The sequence below is a fragment of the Erpetoichthys calabaricus genome, chromosome 4, assembly GCF_900747795.2.
Source record: "Erpetoichthys calabaricus chromosome 4, fErpCal1.3, whole genome shotgun sequence".
NCBI lineage: Eukaryota > Metazoa > Chordata > Cladistia > Polypteriformes > Polypteridae > Erpetoichthys > Erpetoichthys calabaricus.
This window is the reverse complement of record NC_041397.2, coordinates 226157517-226177805: the sequence shown is the minus strand read 5'-3', so window position 1 is coordinate 226177805 and position 20289 is coordinate 226157517. Positions and strand designations below refer to the sequence as shown.

Here is a 20289-nt window from a genome sequence, read left to right as displayed (position 1 = left end):
TAAACACCATAGTGTTTTGGTTGAAGGCTCCGCCCCTGTCCTGAATAGTTATTTTGTCCACAAGATGGCTATAAAAATACTGTCCTGAGGCTTAATCAGGCTTAACACTATAAAGCAGGTCATTACACATCATCCTTTGACTCAGAAGTAACCATATTTACATAGAATTCCAAACCTAAATCACACTCAGTACACTCCAAGGAGATTAAATATAGGAAATATACTCCTTCTAGGTTTTCATGCCAAGACCAGTTAAACTCCTATTGACTATCAGAAACAAAATTTATTTAGTGATGATCATAATGTTTAAAGGGCATATACAGCTAGAGAAGAATCCATATATCGCTGATAATCTGCAAAGAGCCTACTGACCTACTAAATTTAAATCTACACACTTATTGTTACATGTGTATTTAAGGTGCATAAACAATTCTTAAGCAAGGTTAACATCAGATAATCTGAAAGCATCTTTCTCAAGTCTCTTGTGTCAATTTTCATAAACTGCATTCTTGATCAGTTTGCTGTGAAGCAAGACAATCAAGTATAGTTAAAGCCTCCACAAAGAACATATACAGTAGGTATACAACATGAGAGAGAATTCAAAGTTTATTTTCCCACAGTCCCACAGACTATGTTCAACTTCATTTTTATTATCATTTATTCAGTACAATGAACTTCTTACTTGCATATTTAGCAGATTGGCATAAAGCAAAAACTGGATTTGAAGTTGAAGAAGTTAACTTCCTTTGTAATAGAGGCCTCGAAAAATGTCCCTAAATGCCCTTAAGAGAAACAGTGTGCATCAAAAACCTGAAGTGATCGAAGACTCTGTCCATATTAATGGAGACAGTTGGACTGCTGCCAGATGTAAGTCCAGAGAAAGTGGTGCACATTGTCCAGGGTCATTAACCCTAAAATTAGAGATGTGCAGCTCTTAACAGCAGTTTAGTGAGATGAACAGTGAATTGGATACCTTTGCTAGATAAGATTGAGGAGCCCTCTAGGAAGTCATCTCTGAACCCACTCCCATAAAGAACAAATTGTTAATATATGACAGACTCATTTCTTAGAGGTAGTTTTGCATGTTTGCGCAAGTGACAGGAAATCTTGTAAAGTTTGGTGTCAGCCTAACGTGAATGTAAATGATCTCCAGCATAAGCTTCCTGCCATTCTTGTTTCAGGTATAGTTGTGATAGTTTAGATTTATTAGAGACAAATTTGTCTGCTGCTTCTGAGCTGCTGTAGATTATATGCCTCGGAGCAGAATTGGCAACATATTTTCAAAAATGTTAACAGCTTTAATAGTGTTATGTGCTAGTCAGGGTAAGATAAGAAGGTTTAATGTTTGCTTAAATCCTGGTATAGGAAAAAGGAGTTCAGATATACCTCTTTAATGTGATTTAAGGGGCATATAAGATGTACATGGTCAGTTGCCTTCAATCTCAGAAGCTATAATTTATTCAAGAGACACATGCATAGGTTACTTACAGATTACACTAATTAAAATTACTATCACTTGAAACCAAGTGAGGCTAAAGAGCTTAAAATGATAAAGATATTCACAAACCAGAATGGTTTTCAATTGCTTCTTAAGTACATTGAGGGAGTCAGCAGTGCAGATGGAGGTGGGTAGCTCATTCCATCAACTAGGAAGTACACAGGAAAAGAATCTGGATTAAGACTTCATACCATGCAGAGCCGGCATCACCAAATGCTGTTCAATGGCAGACCTCAATGGGCGAGAAGGACTATAGAACTTCACCAGTGTCTCTTGTGACAGATAGGGGGCGCTGTCGTCCCTTGAACCCGCAGACAATACATCCAGACACCAGGTAAAATTCCCAAATTAATTTATTAATATAATAATGATGTGCACAAAGCACCTCCACTCCACAATACTCAATAATAAATCAATAATAACAACCACACTAATCAATAACAATTCCTCCACTCCCAGCAGCTCCGTTCCACTCCCTTCCAACTCGGCTCTCTGCTGGGATCTCCCACAGTCCTTTTATATTCCTCGACCCGGAAGTGCCTCTGTCCCTCAGTCCACGTGATTTCATAGCACTTCCGGGACAGATGAAATCTTCTTCTTTTTCTTTAGCCCGGAAGTACTTCACTTCTTCCTTCCTCATGACGAGGTAGTATCTTCCGTGCTATATGGAAAATACAAATCCCCGTGCCTCTCTGCAGCGTCCCCTGGCGGCCCCCACGGTATCCAGCAAGGCTGTGAAGTAAAACTCCAATGTCCATGATGCCCTGTGGGAACTCGGGGCCTCTCCATGTTGCAGGGAGGACTCCATCTAGCGGTGTGGGGGTATTGGCCGGGATAAACTGCCGGCCATATATCACACTCTATATGCTCAGGTGCTGACCCATTGAGTACACTGTAGGCAAGCATCAAGGCATTTGAACTTAATGTTTGCTGCTACAGGAAACTAATGTAGTGGCCTGAAGAGAGGAGTGGCATTTGCCCACTGGTTATATACAATACGGGCCACTACATTCTGGACCATTTGCAGTGACTTGATAGCACATGTGGGTACTCCTGCCAGAAGCGAGTTGCAGTAGTCCAGATGCGACAAGACCAAAGCTTGGACCAGAAGTTGTTCTGCATACTCTGTCAGATAAGGTCTGTTCTTGCAGATGATGTACAGCATGAACCTGCATGAATGAAAAACCGTAGAAATGTTGTCAGAAAAAGATAGCTGCTCATCAGTGACCACCCCAAGGTTGCGTATTGACTTGGCAGGTGTTAGCAACAGTGAACCAAGCTGTACAGAGATGGGGAGTTGAACAGACTGGTTGGCCAGGATCACAAGAAATTTGGTTTTGTCAGGTTGAGCCGTAGATGATGGTCCTTCATCCAGGTTGAGATTTCAGTTAAGTCATGCAGAGACTAGATAATATCACATTGTCCTCCGGTGGGAACAACCATAAAGCTATGTATAATCTGTATAGCACTAATAAGAGAAACCCATGGGATTGGGTGATGGAGCCCAGTGAGGTGGTGTACAGAGAGAAAAGTAGTAGACCCAGCACCAATCCTTGGAGTACACCTGTGCATGTCTGGTGTGCCTTTGACAACTCTCCTTGCTAGGACACACTATAAGATCTGCCCGAGATATAGGACTCAAACCATCTTAGAGCATTCCCAATGATGCCAAGATCAGAGATGAGGGCAAGAAGGTTGTCATGGTTGACTGTGTCAGAGGTAGAGGAGAGATAATTATAGAGAATAATTAGAGAGAGTAATTAATGTTGCACAATATAATATATTTTGTACACGTATAGATTTTACTTTTCTGGTTAAGTTTATACTTCAACAACAGATAACCTTGTCTAGCTAGGATTGAAATTACAGAGGGTATTAAAGAGTTAAGCTCCAGTGATCACAATATAATAGGTGTCACACCTGGATAATAATATTTGTAAAGTGTATATCATAAAAGTATTTGAATATTATGGCAATTAAAATAAATAAGTGATATTATATATTAATGACAGTAGAACAAGAATATGATTTATCTAAAATCTGCAAAATGGTTAAATGCAAGAAAAGCTGCAATAGGTGGTCCTTGGTCTTTAGCAGAATTAATTTTGTAATTTACTACAAGAAATCTTCAGAATTTTAAAAATCTTGAACCAGATACATTGTTAAGAAAATAATGTTTAGTACATAGCTGAACCAGAGGAGAGTTTTTTGGTAGGTACTTCAACAGAAAGGCATACAGGTTTAATTTACCAAATTAGACTGGTACAACAAAGTTTCCCGGAACCTGCTTTAATACCTGCTGCTTTGGAGGTTGTTCCCGAGTGAGTCTTATATTAATATATTAATATATACATATTCTATATTATTAAAAGAATATGTACAATCGTGTGAAACCTGTAACAGAGCTACAATAAGGCCAGGAAAGAGGAGAGTAGGAACGACATTCAAAACATGCAACCGGTGCTGAACATTGGCAGCTGCATGATGGGACTTAATAAAGCCACTTTGGTCAGTCTTATTGTTTTTGTTTTCACATGGCTCACATAGCTTAAAAATCAGTTATTATTGTTGGATTCCTTTTACTGTATACTTTTAACATTTTATTAATAAAAAATTGATCACAAAAATACAATAACTAAATAAAAACCAAAATTTGAAAATGGTGAAAAACTTAAACTAAAAAATAAAAACTAAAAATATCTTAAAACTAGAAAACTGCTCAAATACTTAATAAGCACCACGATTATAGAGGCTTTTAATTCCTTTTTAGCACTGAAGTAAGCTATTGCACATTTCGTCAATATGGGATATATCATCTACTGTTAAATTCTACTCTGTACTTCTAAAAATTTATATATTTTTTTTTTTTTATTTCTTACTATATTGAGAAATTGTTCTGTGTACTGTACTGTATTGTATTGTATTGACCCCCTTCTTTTGACACCCACTGCACGCCCAACCTACCTGGAAAAGGGTCTCTCTTTGAACTGCCTTTCCCAAGGTTTCTTCCATTTTTCCCTACTAGGTTTTTTTTGGGAGTTTTTCCTTGTCTTCTTAGAGAGTCAAGGCTGGGGGGCTGTCAAGAGGCAGGGCCTGTTAAAGCCCATTGCGGCACTTCCTGTGTGATTTTGGGCTATACAAAAATAAACTGTATTGTATTGTATTGTATTGTCAATTCTTCACTGCTGAGCCAGCATCACCATATTAGATACCAAGTCATTAGAACAATCTGCATAGTTTCAGAGTGCTATTATGAGCTGAGCCATAGAATTGTATATCTAATGTATGAGTATTGAAATGCTGACTTAACACATTTTATTTTGAAATGAACATGAAGAGTAGCATATTTCTTCACCATTGTAGATTTGTCAGAGGTATAGAGATAGTCACTTGGTTTAAAACGTCTCACTTTTTACCTGCTCCACCTGTGGCTGTCACTGCTTGTATCGATGTTTTGCATGTTATTTAACACAAACAATTAAGAATTTTACAATACTCTGTACAGGAGACAATAGTGAACCTACAAACATAAAAATATAAAAACATAACGTATTGGTTACTGCTTACCTTTACTGCAGGTCCAGCTATTTAACAAAAGTTATCTGCCTGGGAAAAATGTCTATGTACTAAAAGTCTTTGAAGTATTTTTTTTTTTTTTTGTACCACATTATTTTCCTTCTTTGTTAGTTAATGATGCTCTTGAGGTGTTTTATTATTGTAAACATTTTTACTTTTCTTTCTTGTTTAATTCTTCTGACTTTAAACTGCAATAACATTGACTGGTTTATACTTCTTGTTACACTGTGTAAGTTTTATATGTCCATGATCTGCCTGGTTAGGTTAAGGACCTAAATCGTCACCAACAAGCTCAGGGAACTTGGTGAGATTTTGGAGTGGATTTGTATTCTTTTCTTGCACATTCATCCCTAAAACACTTAATGCTATGCAAAATGAGTTTAGCACAACTGTATTAATGTTATTTTTACTTTTGGAATTGGCCAAAAATACTGGGTTTTTTTTCAAAAAAGTCCAAAAAAATGGAACCAGAGAAAGACCTTCTTCCCCCCCCCCCCACCCCCCAACAGAAACCAATTGAAAATAGCTCAATTGCGTGGCAGAACTGAATATCTGACAACACTTGATTGCTGATGAGTGAGGATTTGTCTGGGTAGTCTGGTTTTCTCCCAAAGACATAATATGAAGTCATAACTGTGAATTGTATGAGTAAGGGTAGAGTTTTCCCTTTGAAGCAGTGGTGCCCAGTTCAAGGTTGCTTTCTGAATTATGTCCTGTACTGCTATGATATACTCTAGCTCCCTGTGACCCTAAACTGGATGATCAGATAGAAAATTGACAGTCAAATAGATAGACAACTGTAACTATGTCCATTTTTTTGGTAGATTCTTTTCCCTTATGTGGTTGGTTGTATGGTGTTTTCGTTTATACATCGCACTGTCATTAGTAATTCCCTCATTCAGTTGCAAGGTGCTGCAAATTAAAACAGTTACAGTTCCCAGTCGATAAGTCACATCATTCTCAAAATATTTCCAAATCATGTATTTTTATTTCTGAACTAAAATCATAATGAAATAAATTCGACATTAACAAAAGCCTTAAGTTTTTTCTTAACTTTTCTTAACTTTTTTTGTGGTTTCAGTTCAAGTTTATTGTTATTTTTACATTGTAAATTGAGAAGTCAAGCAAAATGACACCTTTTATTGGCTGACTGAACTGATTACAATATAAAAGCTTTCGAGGCAATTGAGGCAGGCTGTAATACAGAAACTGGAGTTCCCTGTGTTTATATAGATAATAGGACAGAGACAGCACTAGAAAACCTTTAAGTGGGTCATCTTCAATATAAAAAATTAACTGACCTCTCCAGCCTAAGATTCATTTAACAGAAGAGGAGAACAATGTATATGTTTTTTAACGCACTTGAAACAATAATATATGTATCTCAGCTTGCAAGATCTGCCACTGTATAGGTGTTACATGAAATATTCAAAATGTTATATTGTTTTTCTACTGACTAATATGTGAATAGTCTAGATGTATTAGATTCTAAGTAAATAAATAATATGACTAAAAATGAGATGATGAGTATTAACAAAACATTAAAATATTCTAAATAATTTTGTTCTTTAGCTCAAGTCATAAATGTAGCATTAATGGCATGTATTGTCTTAATGTAGCCCTGCAGGAAGTCATTTTCATTTGCATGTCATGCACAGTTATCAGTTCATTTGGGTGATGAGGTGAAGAATTGGCAACAAGAAGACACTGAGGCTTGCTGATGGGAAATTAATAAGTTGCAAAATGCTATTTGTCAGACATGTTTTTAAAGAGTCACACTTTCTAAAACTCTTACCTAAGTTTAAGCAGCATAAGTAAAACCATTTAGAAAAGCAGTCAACTGATACTAAGCATGGGCTGAAATGGCAATTTCCTTTTTGAAACAACTATAGCTAATTTTACAAGCTTACTACCAGTGTCTTGTTTAAATTCAGTTATTCTCTGTAGTTTTTGTATATCAGTCAAACTTCTTAAAGTATACATATTTGTAGCTTGACAATAAAGTACTTGAGAAGAAAAGTAAATTCACGATTGCCAATCAAAAACACAGAAGCCTAGTTTAACATAGATAATGGGAGATTAAGTTTAACCCCTATATATAAATTATAGAAAGTGGAATGTTCATAATCTTAACTCTGTGTGACAGTAGACAGTAGAATAACCCATTGATTGATGTTAGACAGCTAGAAACAAAAATGAATGGCCAGATATCTATCTATCTAAACATTAAGGACATATAGTTTTCTGACTGTCCACTGCATAGAACAATGCATAGAAGCCTTAAGAAATGTAACCCAGATATTTAAGCAGAATATCATAAATTCCCCCTTTTTCCATGATTTTTGTGTGTATTATCAACCACTTTCTCTATTTTCTATGTGAACTGTTTGCTTTGAATTTCACTAAAATCCTTAAAAAAACGAAGACACTTGAACTGTGGAGTATTTTTTGTATAGTGCCATAATGTCTATCTAGTAGCTGCATTTGAACTATTTTGAACCATTTGGAAACTTTCAGCAAACACAGCTACAATTTGGAAAACAAAAATTTCATTTATTTTAAACCAGCATTAAATACTATAATATATGTGTTTAATATGATACCTTGACTGGAAAAAAAACATGAAGGCAAAACTAAACTATTTGATTAAAAGATATTAAATCATCTTGCATACCTGTATTTTTTATTGTCATTTTTGTAACTAATATTCTACAAATATTCAAGGTGGTCTTAAAGTGATTGTTTATATGTATTCATTATTGACCCTGAAGGCAAAGGTGTAATTTTTTTAAAGCAAAAGTAGAAAATGAAAGAAAATTTATATTATTTCATATGATAAATATATTCTTTTCCTCTTTAAAATACCGTTCTTTTCAGAGCTCAAGTGAAATTAGTTAAAATGTAAAATTAGTAAAATAAGATTAATTACACTAAGATACATTCCATAAATAATTGCAAGAAACCGCACACGTCTCTACCATCATGCAGAAAGAGAAATGAAGTGTTTTGTGCTCCAATCAGCTATGGATGATAACATTTTTATGACAAGCAGTGCACTGCCACGCTGTGTGATCTGACAGGTGACATTGCTGCAGTAGAGCCTAAAAGACTATAACTGGAAACCTGCTGCCACAACATTTGGATAACTGTTCATTATCTGTTCTGAACTTTTGTTACCGCTTTTACATAGTAGAGTGTGCCCTCAAGTGTTTATTAAAATAAAAAATCAATTATATTAATTGCATAGTAAAAAAACACATGCAAAACAATTAAATATCCTTATAGGCAGCACTTTCTTGATTAAAGGCAATTAAGTATTTTCTTTCTTTGTTTGTTTGTTTAAGGAGTGTATGCTGGATAGTAACCATCATGTTGCAGTTGCACTGGGAATGCAAGATAAAGTAAATCAAGTAAGCCATTTGACTTTGTATTTAATGCCAGTTAATCGGAACTATGTGAAAGAGATACGTTTCACCTTTGAAGGTGCTGATTTTTGGATATCTAACCCACAAAAGTAGACTGCAATCATGACCCTATCTGCTGTAACGCAGTGTTGTGCTGTGTATTATGCAAGCTTCCTGATAACCAAACTAGTTAATGCATATATGCTAATTTAAAATTTCATTGTTAGAGGTCAATGATGGAGTGATTTTTTTTCTTTTCATCATTCTCATTTAATGTGTTGTGTGACTGTGTTCTGCCCTAGATGGATAATTGACAGTGAAATTATTTTAATAGACCAGGAAATGAACAAGACTAAAAATATAGGTTAAGAAAAAACAGCAAACTTTTACCAAAGTCAGGTTTGCCAAAGATTATACCAGCCAAAAGATTATGCAAAATTAAATTCAAGCAGAGGAAAAATGCAGAAATTTAGACCCATAATATTCAATCACAACAGTAACTAACCACTGCAAAAATGTTTTATGTATACAGAATCTTGGGCAACCAGGGAGTGCATGGCAATGACCTTAATACTGTTGGTACTGTATGAAATATATTATTAGCGGTTCTCATGTTTAAAAAAAAAAATAAATAAATTACAGAACTATAAGATGTAAAATATATTTAACTCAATTCAAAACAAGGCTTAAAAGTACAAAAAATAATACATTTGCATTTCCCATACTTCAGAACCCAAAAGTAAGTGAAAATGAAGACAGTTCCTAAAAGTAAACCAGAACAAAATTAAAATGCATTATTTTGGCCAGAAGAGTCAGAGGCTAAACTATCTCTTTATAATTCTGTCTTTATTGTTTTAGTAGCTCACAGCCAGTAAGGTTTAAGGGTTGAGCAGGTCACCAGGATTTCCAAACAACAGCATGGGTAACATTATAAAGTGTGCACTATATTATTATGATAAAGACAGTGTATTACTGTAAACATTATTATTTCTTTTTGCCTAAATATGTGTTTAAACTTAAACAGAAAAGTTTCTCAAAATAAAACAGCTTTCATTAATGATTAAAATGTTAGAAAAGATATTCCTTCATCCTACAACTGGTGCATTTAAATACACAATGTAATACTTAAATAGCACCAAAATTTTTAATGATAAATAAAGAAAAGTATATAATACTTTTAAATGTTTGTTTACTTCCTAAACATTTAAGCATCTTTTTCTGCAACCACTGGGTATGAAACATGTAGATTGTATAAAAATGGTACTTGAGCAAAACAGCTTTGGGTGATTGAATGCTGGAGTGTTTCATCTTTTCATGCAGGAAATTAATGCAATTGACTTGCTAAAATGTATTCCCACCTACATAAACGCACAGAGGAAATGGGTAGAATTAAAAAATACTGATGCTTGACAATGTGCATATTGTTTGATAATAATTGATGGCTGCAACTCACCCACAACACCCACACCTCCTGCTTGTTGTTTTCATGTTTTGTTGTATGTGGTAGCAGGGAAGAGGAGCAGAGCCATTCCCAAAAGTCAGAGAGAGACTGGAGCTGTGTTACAGGTTGCAGGAAATAAGAATGAGCAGTTTTTGCCAGAGGCAGTAAGCTGGATTGTGTTTTTTTCTCAGAGGTAGGAGGGAATATATTGTAGAAGTTGACTAAAATATAAAGTTTTTGTTTTGAACAAGGCACTATATCTCATTCAGAATAGACTGTTTTATAGAGCTATGCTTTAATCTTAGAAATAATTGTGACATGTTTTATGAGCAATATACCAATGACTGAAATTCTCTTCATACAGATATTTTGTTTTGGTCATGGTTTGTTTTATTATTTATTTTTCCTGGCAAATTAGTTTCATTTTGTTATAACCAACTATTCAATTAACTGTATTACAAAAATGTATCTTTGTTGCTCTGAACTTTAGTAAGTAAAGAGTGTGTGTTCAGTTTTCTCATTAAATTGTTAAATTTGCATTTTACATATATACACGAATCAGACTGGGTCTGGCCACAGCAGAACTCTGTTCTCCTTGTTAAAAAGCTAATAAAGGTCTCCGAGACTACTACTGCCAACCGAAGGGTAAAGTTTGTTCCTTCCACAGTTTACCTAAAGGGACCTTGTATGTTAGTACATTTATGAGCCCCATCCAGACTGTCCTAGTTTTGTCTTTTGATTCATTTTATTGTGCCTTTCATAATATTTTGTCATATCGTCATTACTATTACAGTATTATTACTTCTATCACTTGTCTCATAATCTTGTAAATTTATTTACAAAACAACAAAAAAAAATGAATGCAAACAGTGTTGTGATGAATCATGCAGTAAAGGCTTTTGATTCATATGCTTGATCAGTTAAGCAATCAGATAGATAGATAGATAGATAGATAGATAGATAGATAGATAGATAGATAGATAGATAGATAGATAGATAGATAGATAGATAGATAGATAGATAGATACTTTGTTAATCCTAAGGGGAAATTCACATACTCCAGCAGCAGCAAAAAAAAATATTAAATTAAAGAGTAATAAAAATGTAGGTAAAAACAGACAATAACTTTGAATAATGTTAACGTTTACCTCCCCCGGGTGGAATTGAAGAGTCGCATAGTTTGGGGGAGGAACGATCTCCTCAGTTTGTCAGTGGAGCAGGACAGTGACAGCAGTCTGTCGCTGAAGCTGCTCGTTTGTCTGGAGATGAAACTGTTTAGTGGATGCAGTGAATTCTCCATAATTGATAGGAGCCTGCTGAGCGCCCGTCGCTCTGCCATGGATGTCAAACTGTCCAGCTCCATGCCTACAATAGAGCCTGCCTTCCTCACCAGTTTATCCAGGCGTGAGGCGTCCTTCTTCTTCATGCTGCCTCCCCAGCACACCACTGCGTAGAAGAGGGCATTCGCCACAACCGTCTGATAGAACATCTGCAGCATCTTATTGCAGATGTTGAAGGACGCCAGCCTTCTAAGGAAGTATAGCCGGCTCTGTCCTTATAGCCGGCTCTGTCCTCTCTTGCACAGAGAACCAGTATTGTCAGTCCAGTGCAATTTATCATCCAAGTCCAAATTAATTTTCATCTCATTTCTTGAAACCAGAGAGATGCAGTGGCAGCAAGCCAAACAGGTCAGCCCAGACCTCCCTGTCCCCAGCAACAGATTCCACCTCTTCCTGGAGAATTCCCAGGCATTCCCAAACCAGTCAAGAAATACAACCCCTTCAGTGTGTCCTGGGTCTTCTGCAGGATTTCCATTCGATGGGATGTGCCCAAGGCAGGTCATGCTCATGACCAGGGACAAGGATATACACTGCCTGGCCAAAAAAAAAGTCGCCACCTGGATTTAACTAAGCAAATAGGTACGAGCCTCCTATTAGATAATTACTGCATGGGCGATTATCTTTCAGCTGGCAACAAGTTATTTAACCCCAGCTGGTGCAATGAGTTGCTTCTCATTTCTTAAACAACCATGTCGAAAGACACATCTCGTGGTCGTGGAAAAGATGTTAGTCTGTTTGAGAAGGGTCAAATCATTGGCATGCATCAAGCAGAGAAAACATCTAAGGAGATTGCAGAAACTACTAAAATTGGGTTAAGAACTGTCCAACGCATTATTAAAAACTGGAAGGATAGTGGGGACCCATCGTCTTCGAGGAAGAAATGTGGCCGGAAAAAAATCTTGAATGATTGTGATCGGCGATCACTTAAATGTTTGGTGAAATCAAATTGAAGAAAAACAACAGTAGAACTCAGGTCTATGTTTAATAGTGAAAGTAAGAGCATTTCCACATGCACAATGAGAAGGGAACTCAAGGGATTGGGACTGAACAGCTGTGTAGCCGTAAGAAAACCACTAATCAGTGAGGCAAACCGGAAAAAAAGGCTTCAATTTGCTAGGGAGCATAAAGATTGGACTCTGGAGCAATGGAAGAAGGTCATGTGGTCTGATGAGTCCAGATTTACCCTGTTCCAGAGTGATGGGCGCATCAGGGTAAGAAGAGAGGCAGATGAAGTGATGCACTCATCATGCAAGATCTTGGTGAAAAATTAATGCAACACTGGATGGAACTAAATCTTGTGACATTGCAGAAGCTTATTGAAACAATGCCACAGCGAATGTGTGTCGTAATCAAAGCTAAAAGCAGTCCAACGAAATATTAGAGTGTGTGACCTTTTTTTTTTTGGTGGTGACTTTTTTTTTTGGCCAGGCAGTGTAGATCGACCAGCAAACTGAGAAATTTGTCTTTAGACTCCGCTTCCACTTCACCAACATTGGCCAATACAGCACTGGCAGAACAGCTGCTGCCACTCCATTCTGCATGTCAGTTTCATGTTGCCTTTTTCTATTACTCGTGAACAAGATTCTGAGGTAATTGAACTTCTCTATTAATCTAATTTAAGGGCATTTGTTCTGTCCTTACCAAGAAAGAGTAATCCACTCTTTACAGAGAGAGAACAATGACCTCAGACTCAGTGGTGCTGAGGATCATCCCAGCTGCTTCACACTGCTTTAGTAAATCACTAATGTGCATGCCTAAGGTCTTAGTCAGTCTGCATAAAGTGCATTGATATCCTGTTCATGAAAACCACAAACAGGAGTGGTAATATGACACAGCCTTGATGGAGCCCAACACCACAATGAAAGAATTCAACATTATGCCAATTTTTTGGTCACAGGTCTCACTGCACTCATATAGGGAATGAATTGCATGCAAGAGCAGCCCTGTTACCCCATATACCTACAGCACCTCCTACTGTGCCAAAGGACAGAGTCATGTGCTTTTTCCAAATCTACAAAAATTGGTTATTATATTTCCATGCACCCTTCAGCAACTGCATCTTGGAGAAGAGCTGGTCTTCTGTTCTACAGCCACCACTGAATCCACATCATTCCTCCTATATCTTTGGCTCTACTATCAAATGGAATCTTCCTTCCTGCACCCTTGCATATACCTTACCTTGCAGGCTGAGGAGTTTGATTCTTCTGTAATTGGAACACACCCTCTGGTCACCCTTGTTAAATTTGGGGACCACCACAATATTCTGCCATTCCATGGCAGAACAGACACATTAACCATGCTACACCAACAACATCCAGAGCTTTCAAAATCTCCACTCGGATTTCTTCTACCCTGGCAGTTTTACCACCATAGAGTCTTCAGACCACCACAGTGACTTCGGCAACAGCGATCAGATGCCCCTACAGCTCCAACGCTGCCTCCTGGTAGGAAGATACAGTATGTCCACTGGGTTGAGGTGTTTCTCAAAGTATACCTTTCAGTACTCAAGCACTTCCTCAGAAGAAGTCAACAACGCTCCATCCCAGCTTAATAGTTTGGGTGCACCAATCGATTAATTAACAGTCTTGTATTGAATGAAGAACCCTAGTTATTGTGTGTGACATTGGGTGCTGCCAGATTACATGCTATTGAATCAAACCTGCTGGTAAGCTCAGAAGTTAATATACTCCCTGCTGTTCTATAAAAGTAGGAGGGTCATCTGGACATTTATGTCTGGTGTGAACCAATCAAGGTTATAAATGGCTACTCTTTGCAAGAAGAAGATGAGTTTTAAGTCAGGAATGTAGTAGAATTCTTTAGTAGACAGCATATGTGGAAGACTACTAGAAGATACAGTGAAAAGGAACTGTTCTCAACTCAACTTGATTTTATTGTCATTCATTGACATACGTAGTATATGATTGAACTAAATTTCGTTCCTTATAGTCCCTGGTGCATAGGCAAAACATACATTTAACATACACCATAACATTACCAAAACCAGACCAACAATACAATATAACAAGACAAAAGATACAGGACTATAAATCTTGAACAATGCTCAATATCCATATTAAAGTTCAGAGTGCAACGTGACATAATTGAGGGAACGTTATAGGGGTATGGTACTGGGTGACATGTTGGAGTTCAAAAGTCTGACAGCTTGGGAAAAGAAGCTGTTATAAGACCTGGCTGTGGTGGTTCAGGCTTCTTCTACCTGACGGCAGGAGGTCAAACAATGCATGTGACAGGTGAAAGACGTCTTTCACTATGGCTTAGGCTCTACGCAGACAGCATGTCTGGCAGATATCTTAGATTGAGGAGAGGGAGACCTCTACGATCCTCTCAGTGGTCCCCAATACACGCTGCAGAGTCTTGCGCTATTGGACTCTGCAATTCCCAAACCACACACTAATACAGTTTGTCAGAACGCTCTCCACAGTTCCTCTGTAACAGGTGGTAAGAATGGGTTGTACCAAACTGATTCGCTTCAGTTTTCACAGAAAAAGGAGGTATTGTTGTGCCTTCTTGACAACAGAGTTGGTGTTGAGTGTCTAGGAGAGGTCATCAGAAATATCAGCCTGATGGTATTGGATGTTCTGCTGCCAATGCCCAATGACTATGGCCTCTATTAAAAAGCCCATAATCCAGTTACATAGACGAGTGTCAAGGCCTAGCAGAGAGAGTTTTCTCACCAACTGCTGGGGAATAATTGAGTTTCACGATGAGCTGAAATCAACATATAGCATGCTGATATACATATCCCTGGTGTTCAGGTGAAACAGTACAGCATGCACGTTATAGGAGATGGCATCATCAGTGGAGCAGTTCAGGCAGTAAGCAAACTGGAGTGGGTCCAGAGAGGTGGAGAGGATAGAGTTGATGTGTCTTTTGACCAACTGCTCGAAGCACATCATAACGATGGGAGTCAGTTGCTACATTGCGGTATACATTATGACATGTCACTGTTGACTTCTTTGGTTCTGGAATGTCAGTGGTCTTTTTGAAGCACATGGGAACCATGGCCTGGCTCAAAGAGATTTTAAAGATTTCTGTGAGGACATCAGCTAGTTGGTCACACACACAGCCCATGCTCAGGCATTTTGTCCGGTCCTTCAGCTTTCCATGGATTGACTCTGGAAAGTGCCTGCCTTACATTGGCATGGTCCAGATGGAGCACCTGTTCCTCAGGGGAGGAGTGGACCTATATACCTCTGTGTTGTTTCGAGCCTCAAAAGACGCATAGACGTTATTGAGCATGTCAGTGAGGCAAGTGTTAGTGCAGTAAGCCTGTGGTGAGATTTTATAATCCGTTAAGGCCTGGATGCCCACCTGCAAGCATCTAGGATCTTTTGAGTCACAGAAGTTGTTGTTTATCTTCTCTGCATACTGACTTTTAGCTTTCCTGATGGACATGTAAAGTTCAGCCCGTACTGATCTAAGAGCCCCTTCATCTGATCTGAGAGCCCCTTCATTTCCTGATCTGAAAGCATCATCTCTTGCTCTCAGCAGAGCATGGAGTTCAGCCATCAGCCATGGCTTCTAGTTGGCTCGTATAATGTTTTTTTGAATAGTGACATCCTGAACGCACATTCCTATGAACTCAATCACAGAATCAGTATATTCCTCTAAGTTAATATTATGGTCATAGGTGACTGCCTCCCTGAACATATTCCAGTCTTTACATTCAAAACAGTCCTGCATTGCTGAGTTGGCTCTTTAAGGCCAGACTTTGATAGTTCTTTGTATTTTCCTGGATTGTTTCAGCAGTGACCTGTATGCTAGAACCAGCATGACAAAGAGGTGGTCTGAGAATCCCAAATAGGGGCAGGGTACAGCCTTGTGAGAATCTGTAATCTTTGTGTAAAAAAGGTCTAGCATATTTTCACCCCTTGTGAAAAGTTTATGTGCTCATAAAACTTGGGTTGTATAGTTTTTAAGTTGGCATGATTGAAATTGCTAGCAATGATAAAAAAAAGCTGTCAGGATGGGCCGTTTCCTGCTCACTAATGATGTCATGTAGCCTCCACAGCGCCTATTTTGTATTTGCACTGGGTGGGATGTACACTGCAACAACTATAATGGGGAGGAATACTCTTGGCAGATAAATCAGCCAGCATTTCACCACTAAAAACACCAGCTGCAGTGATCAATAAGTTGAGACTGCCAAGGCATCGGCACACCAATCATTATTTACATAAACAGAGTCCCCCACCACGAGTCTTACTGGAAGGAAGTGAGGTCTGTGTCTGCATGAAATGATGTTAGTCCTCGTAACTGAAAGCTAAGTCAGGGAAATTGTTCTGTAACCGTGTTTCTGAGAAAATAAGCATGCAACAATTGTTCTGGACTGGGTGTTGAATTGGAGTCTGAGATAGTCCATCTTATTTTCCAGAGAGCGTACGTTGGCCAGTAGCAATGACGGGAGAGCTAGTTCGCTAGACTTGGCCTTCATCCTACAGTGGACTCCCGATAGCTTACCATGCTTCTGCTTCCTCTCACACAGCTTGCAGTGCCTCCTAGCCCTGGCATCTAAGTTACGTGTCGCCATGGTGGAACTTTGTCTGCGTAGCAGTCTTAGATCGCGTAGTCTCTCTGTTACCAATGTAGGAATTGTTGTACTGTAGGTACCTCCATGTTAGTTCTTTAAGTCCAAAGCCATAAGAATATTGCGACTAAAACGAAAAAGACATGCATTCCTGGAAACGGTAGAATGGACATTAACACAAACATTAGCACCATACAGTGGGACCAGGAAAAAAATAAAGCCACTTACTAGGGAAAACCTAGGTAATACTTTAGATCCATAATTAGCTGCCACACTTTAGTTTTTCATTACTGTGTGTTTTTACTTATTGTGACCAAGGTGGATAGTCACTTGTCCAAAAGTCAGTAAACTAGCAAGGGTTAGTATTCAAATAAAATAAACAAAAAAAAAAAAAAAAAAAAACAAGACCAAAGGATGAAATCAAAAAAAAATGGTCAAAAGGTCCTAATGGTAACTGTTTATCTTATCCCTAAACATGCTAAAGAATCACTATTTATTTTTAAGAGTATCCAAAGCTTGTACACCCAGTAACACTGACAAACTAGAAAACGATGCCATGATGATATAATTTAAATCAAAAAGATTAATAACAATAAGAAAAGCAAATGATTTTGAAAGTTCCCAAATGAGGTAATGGCAACACTGCAGCTATTCACTGTGTTCAGAACAATCATTTTTACTTAGCTGTATTCCATCTTTTAGTTTAGCATTTCAAATCATATCTATTTTGTTTGCTACAAAATATCAGACAAAAGAAAAAAATATCTTGCTCAATACGAAGAAGAATGATCATTCAAATACAATATTTTACTCTACTTCTTAGTTCCTGTTTTTCATTAAACAAGTAAATTACTTAAGCTATATATACTTGTGTGTGAATGATTACAAGTTTTGTGCAAGTTTTACATATTAATTTTCTCAATGACTTGACTTTTTTCACACAGGAATCTTGTTCAGCATTTTCAGATCCTAATCCTGCACGATTCATTACATTGAATTTCAATGACCTTGTGACATCTGCCATTCCACTCACTGAAGAAGATTATGAATACTGGGAACATTTTCAAAAAAAGGCTGAATCACCCTCACGTCAGCATACTTTAGTAAGAGATTAATGTTTCTGGTTGCAGTGGTTTGTAAGAATGAAGTCTCCCTAAACTAAAATGCATATTTGTCATAGACAGAATAAAAGAATATTTAATTATTACAGTCCAAGCAATAATATACAAATCATTTAATCTTTTCGCTGGCATTGCAGGTATGTTGTTTTTTTTAATTTTGGTATAATATGGTAATAAATAAATGTAAATTTGTAATAGTAAGACAGACCTTTGGTGTGTATGTATATATTTTCAGGATTAAAGACAATAAGTAATTTTAATTGTGCATTAAGAATATCATTGTGATACTTAGAAATATTAATATCAGTATATTTTAGCAAAGAACAATGTTGTGATGCATTATTCATTTTTATAAATTCATTTATGTTGCTCTTATTAATTATTTGGTTTAGCATTGATCAAGAAATATAAATCCTACACCTGGTGGATAAAATTGCATTTTTACTTGATTTGTTTTGGGAAAATATTAAGTAATTAAAGCTATTTAATAAAACTTGAATCTTTTTTGATCATCTGCTTTGAATTGTGTATAAACTGACTACGCACACAAAATGTATTTTAGTATGTGTTTTGGCCAGTACTGCTCTATATCATCCATTCATCCCTCCATCCATTTATTATCTTGCTTAATCCATTTCAGTGTCACAGGGGCCTTTCCCTACAGCTTTGGGAGCAAGACAGAAACCAGCCCTATAGGTTGCCAATTCATCATAGGAAACATTAATGTCCACTGCACCAATTTATAGTTGCCAATTGAACTGACATACATGTTTTTTGGAGATAAAACCAGAGAGAAACCCACACAGATAAAGGAAGAATGTGTCTACACAGACAGCGGCCAGGCTTTGACTCTAATTCAGGATTCCAGACTAACCACTATGCCATGTCACACGTGGTCTTAATGCTTTGTAAAATAAATACAGTTGACCCTTCATATCTGGATCCAAAATACAGTATTTGGAAAAAAAAATTCATAAAGTTCCAAAAGGCTGAATCTGAATTTGCTGTGCATCAAGCACTATGCTGTATCCATGCAAATATAGTGATGTATAGGCATACCCTGCTGTAGCCTCCCCCACTATCCAAGGGATAACAACATACCTACATTGCCTACCTACAAACTACTGCAAGATTTGTTAAACATTGCAAAGAAAAAGAACAAACAGCACCCTGTAACAATGTTTCTAACTAAAGCATCTGCAATTTTGAAGCCTCAACTTTCAATGCTTAAAAATCCTCACCCGCTACAGTACAGGTGGCTGCAGACCACCTGCAGGTGCAGGAATACCTGGAGAAGTCAGCATAATGCAGCCCTGTGAGTGGCATGAAGGGGGGGGGGGGGGGGGGGGGGGACACAGACACAGCACTTACAGAGCACTTTGATCATGTCTGTTGCCTGCTATAGCCCATCGTGGTTGGACACTTGGTCACAGGTGAGTCTCAAATTTGAACTCTGAGCTTGGGTTTGCTCAAAGAGAACCGGGAGTTGTATATAGATGAGCATAACTTTGATATCATAGTAATAATACAAACCTGTCTAAATAACAAAGATGGGGGTGAGTATATTATAGATGGGTACACCTTTTTAAGGAAGGATAGGCAGAACAGAAAAGGGTGGAGGACTGCCATTTATTTAAAGTAGAATTTAAATGCAAGTCTTCTTCTGTTGGATGTTGAGCCCCATGTTAGTGAGGAGGTCTGGATTCCTCTGGAAAGCTTTAAGGAAAGAGAAGTTATTTTAGGAATATCTTATAGACCGCCCAATGCAGGCAGTAATTTCAATGCACATCTATTTAGTTTTATTAAAAAGACAAGTTTACAGGATGGTTTGAACTATCTGAATATTTACTGGGATAACTTTGCAAATGGCAGTGCAGAGGAGTAGGAGTTTAAAGATACGATCAGTGACTGTTTTTAACATGGCATGTAAAAGCATCATTGAGGGTGGATGCCTATCTAGATTTGGTAATTTGTAATAATCAGGACAGGATTGAGGGTGTAGAAGTGATTGAACCATTAGTGTCAAGTGACCATAATATAATTCTCATAGATTTTGAAGAGCACGGATCCAAAGACCAAAACGGTGAAGTTTAACTTTGGTAGGGCAGATTTTGAGCAGATGTGGCAAAGTCTAAGGAGGACGGACTGGGATAAGCATTTAAGTGTGGAGAGAGAGGTCTCACATATAATACAGGACAGGTACATATCTAAAATTGGAATTAGCAAGTAATTAAGAAAGATTCTGCACTGGGCAAGAAAGGAGATAAAGAAAGAAGCTGCAAAGGAAAAAAAAACAGCTGTATAAAGCATACAGGACTAATACCTCTAACGTTGATCATAGAATACTGTATATGAAAGCAT

General features: G+C 37.5%; 1 protein-coding gene across 2 annotated transcripts in view; it reads left to right on the top strand.

Annotated features, from left to right (window-relative positions):
* aasdhppt (aminoadipate-semialdehyde dehydrogenase-phosphopantetheinyl transferase) overlaps positions 1 to 18427 on the top strand; it is a 94539-nt gene extending 76112 nt beyond the window's left edge. Inside the window, exons 5-6 of one of the 2 annotated variants that reach the window (XM_051926895.1) lie at positions 8419 to 8484; positions 17752 to 18427. In XM_051926895.1, coding sequence (XP_051782855.1) covers positions 8419 to 8484; positions 17752 to 17922 — 237 coding nt within the window. In that variant the 3' untranslated portion in view covers positions 17923 to 18427. The remainder of the gene's footprint in view (positions 1 to 8418; positions 8485 to 17751) is intronic. The other variant, XM_051926896.1, reaches the window with a different exon arrangement.
* The last annotated feature ends 1862 nt before the right edge of the window (positions 18428 to 20289 follow it).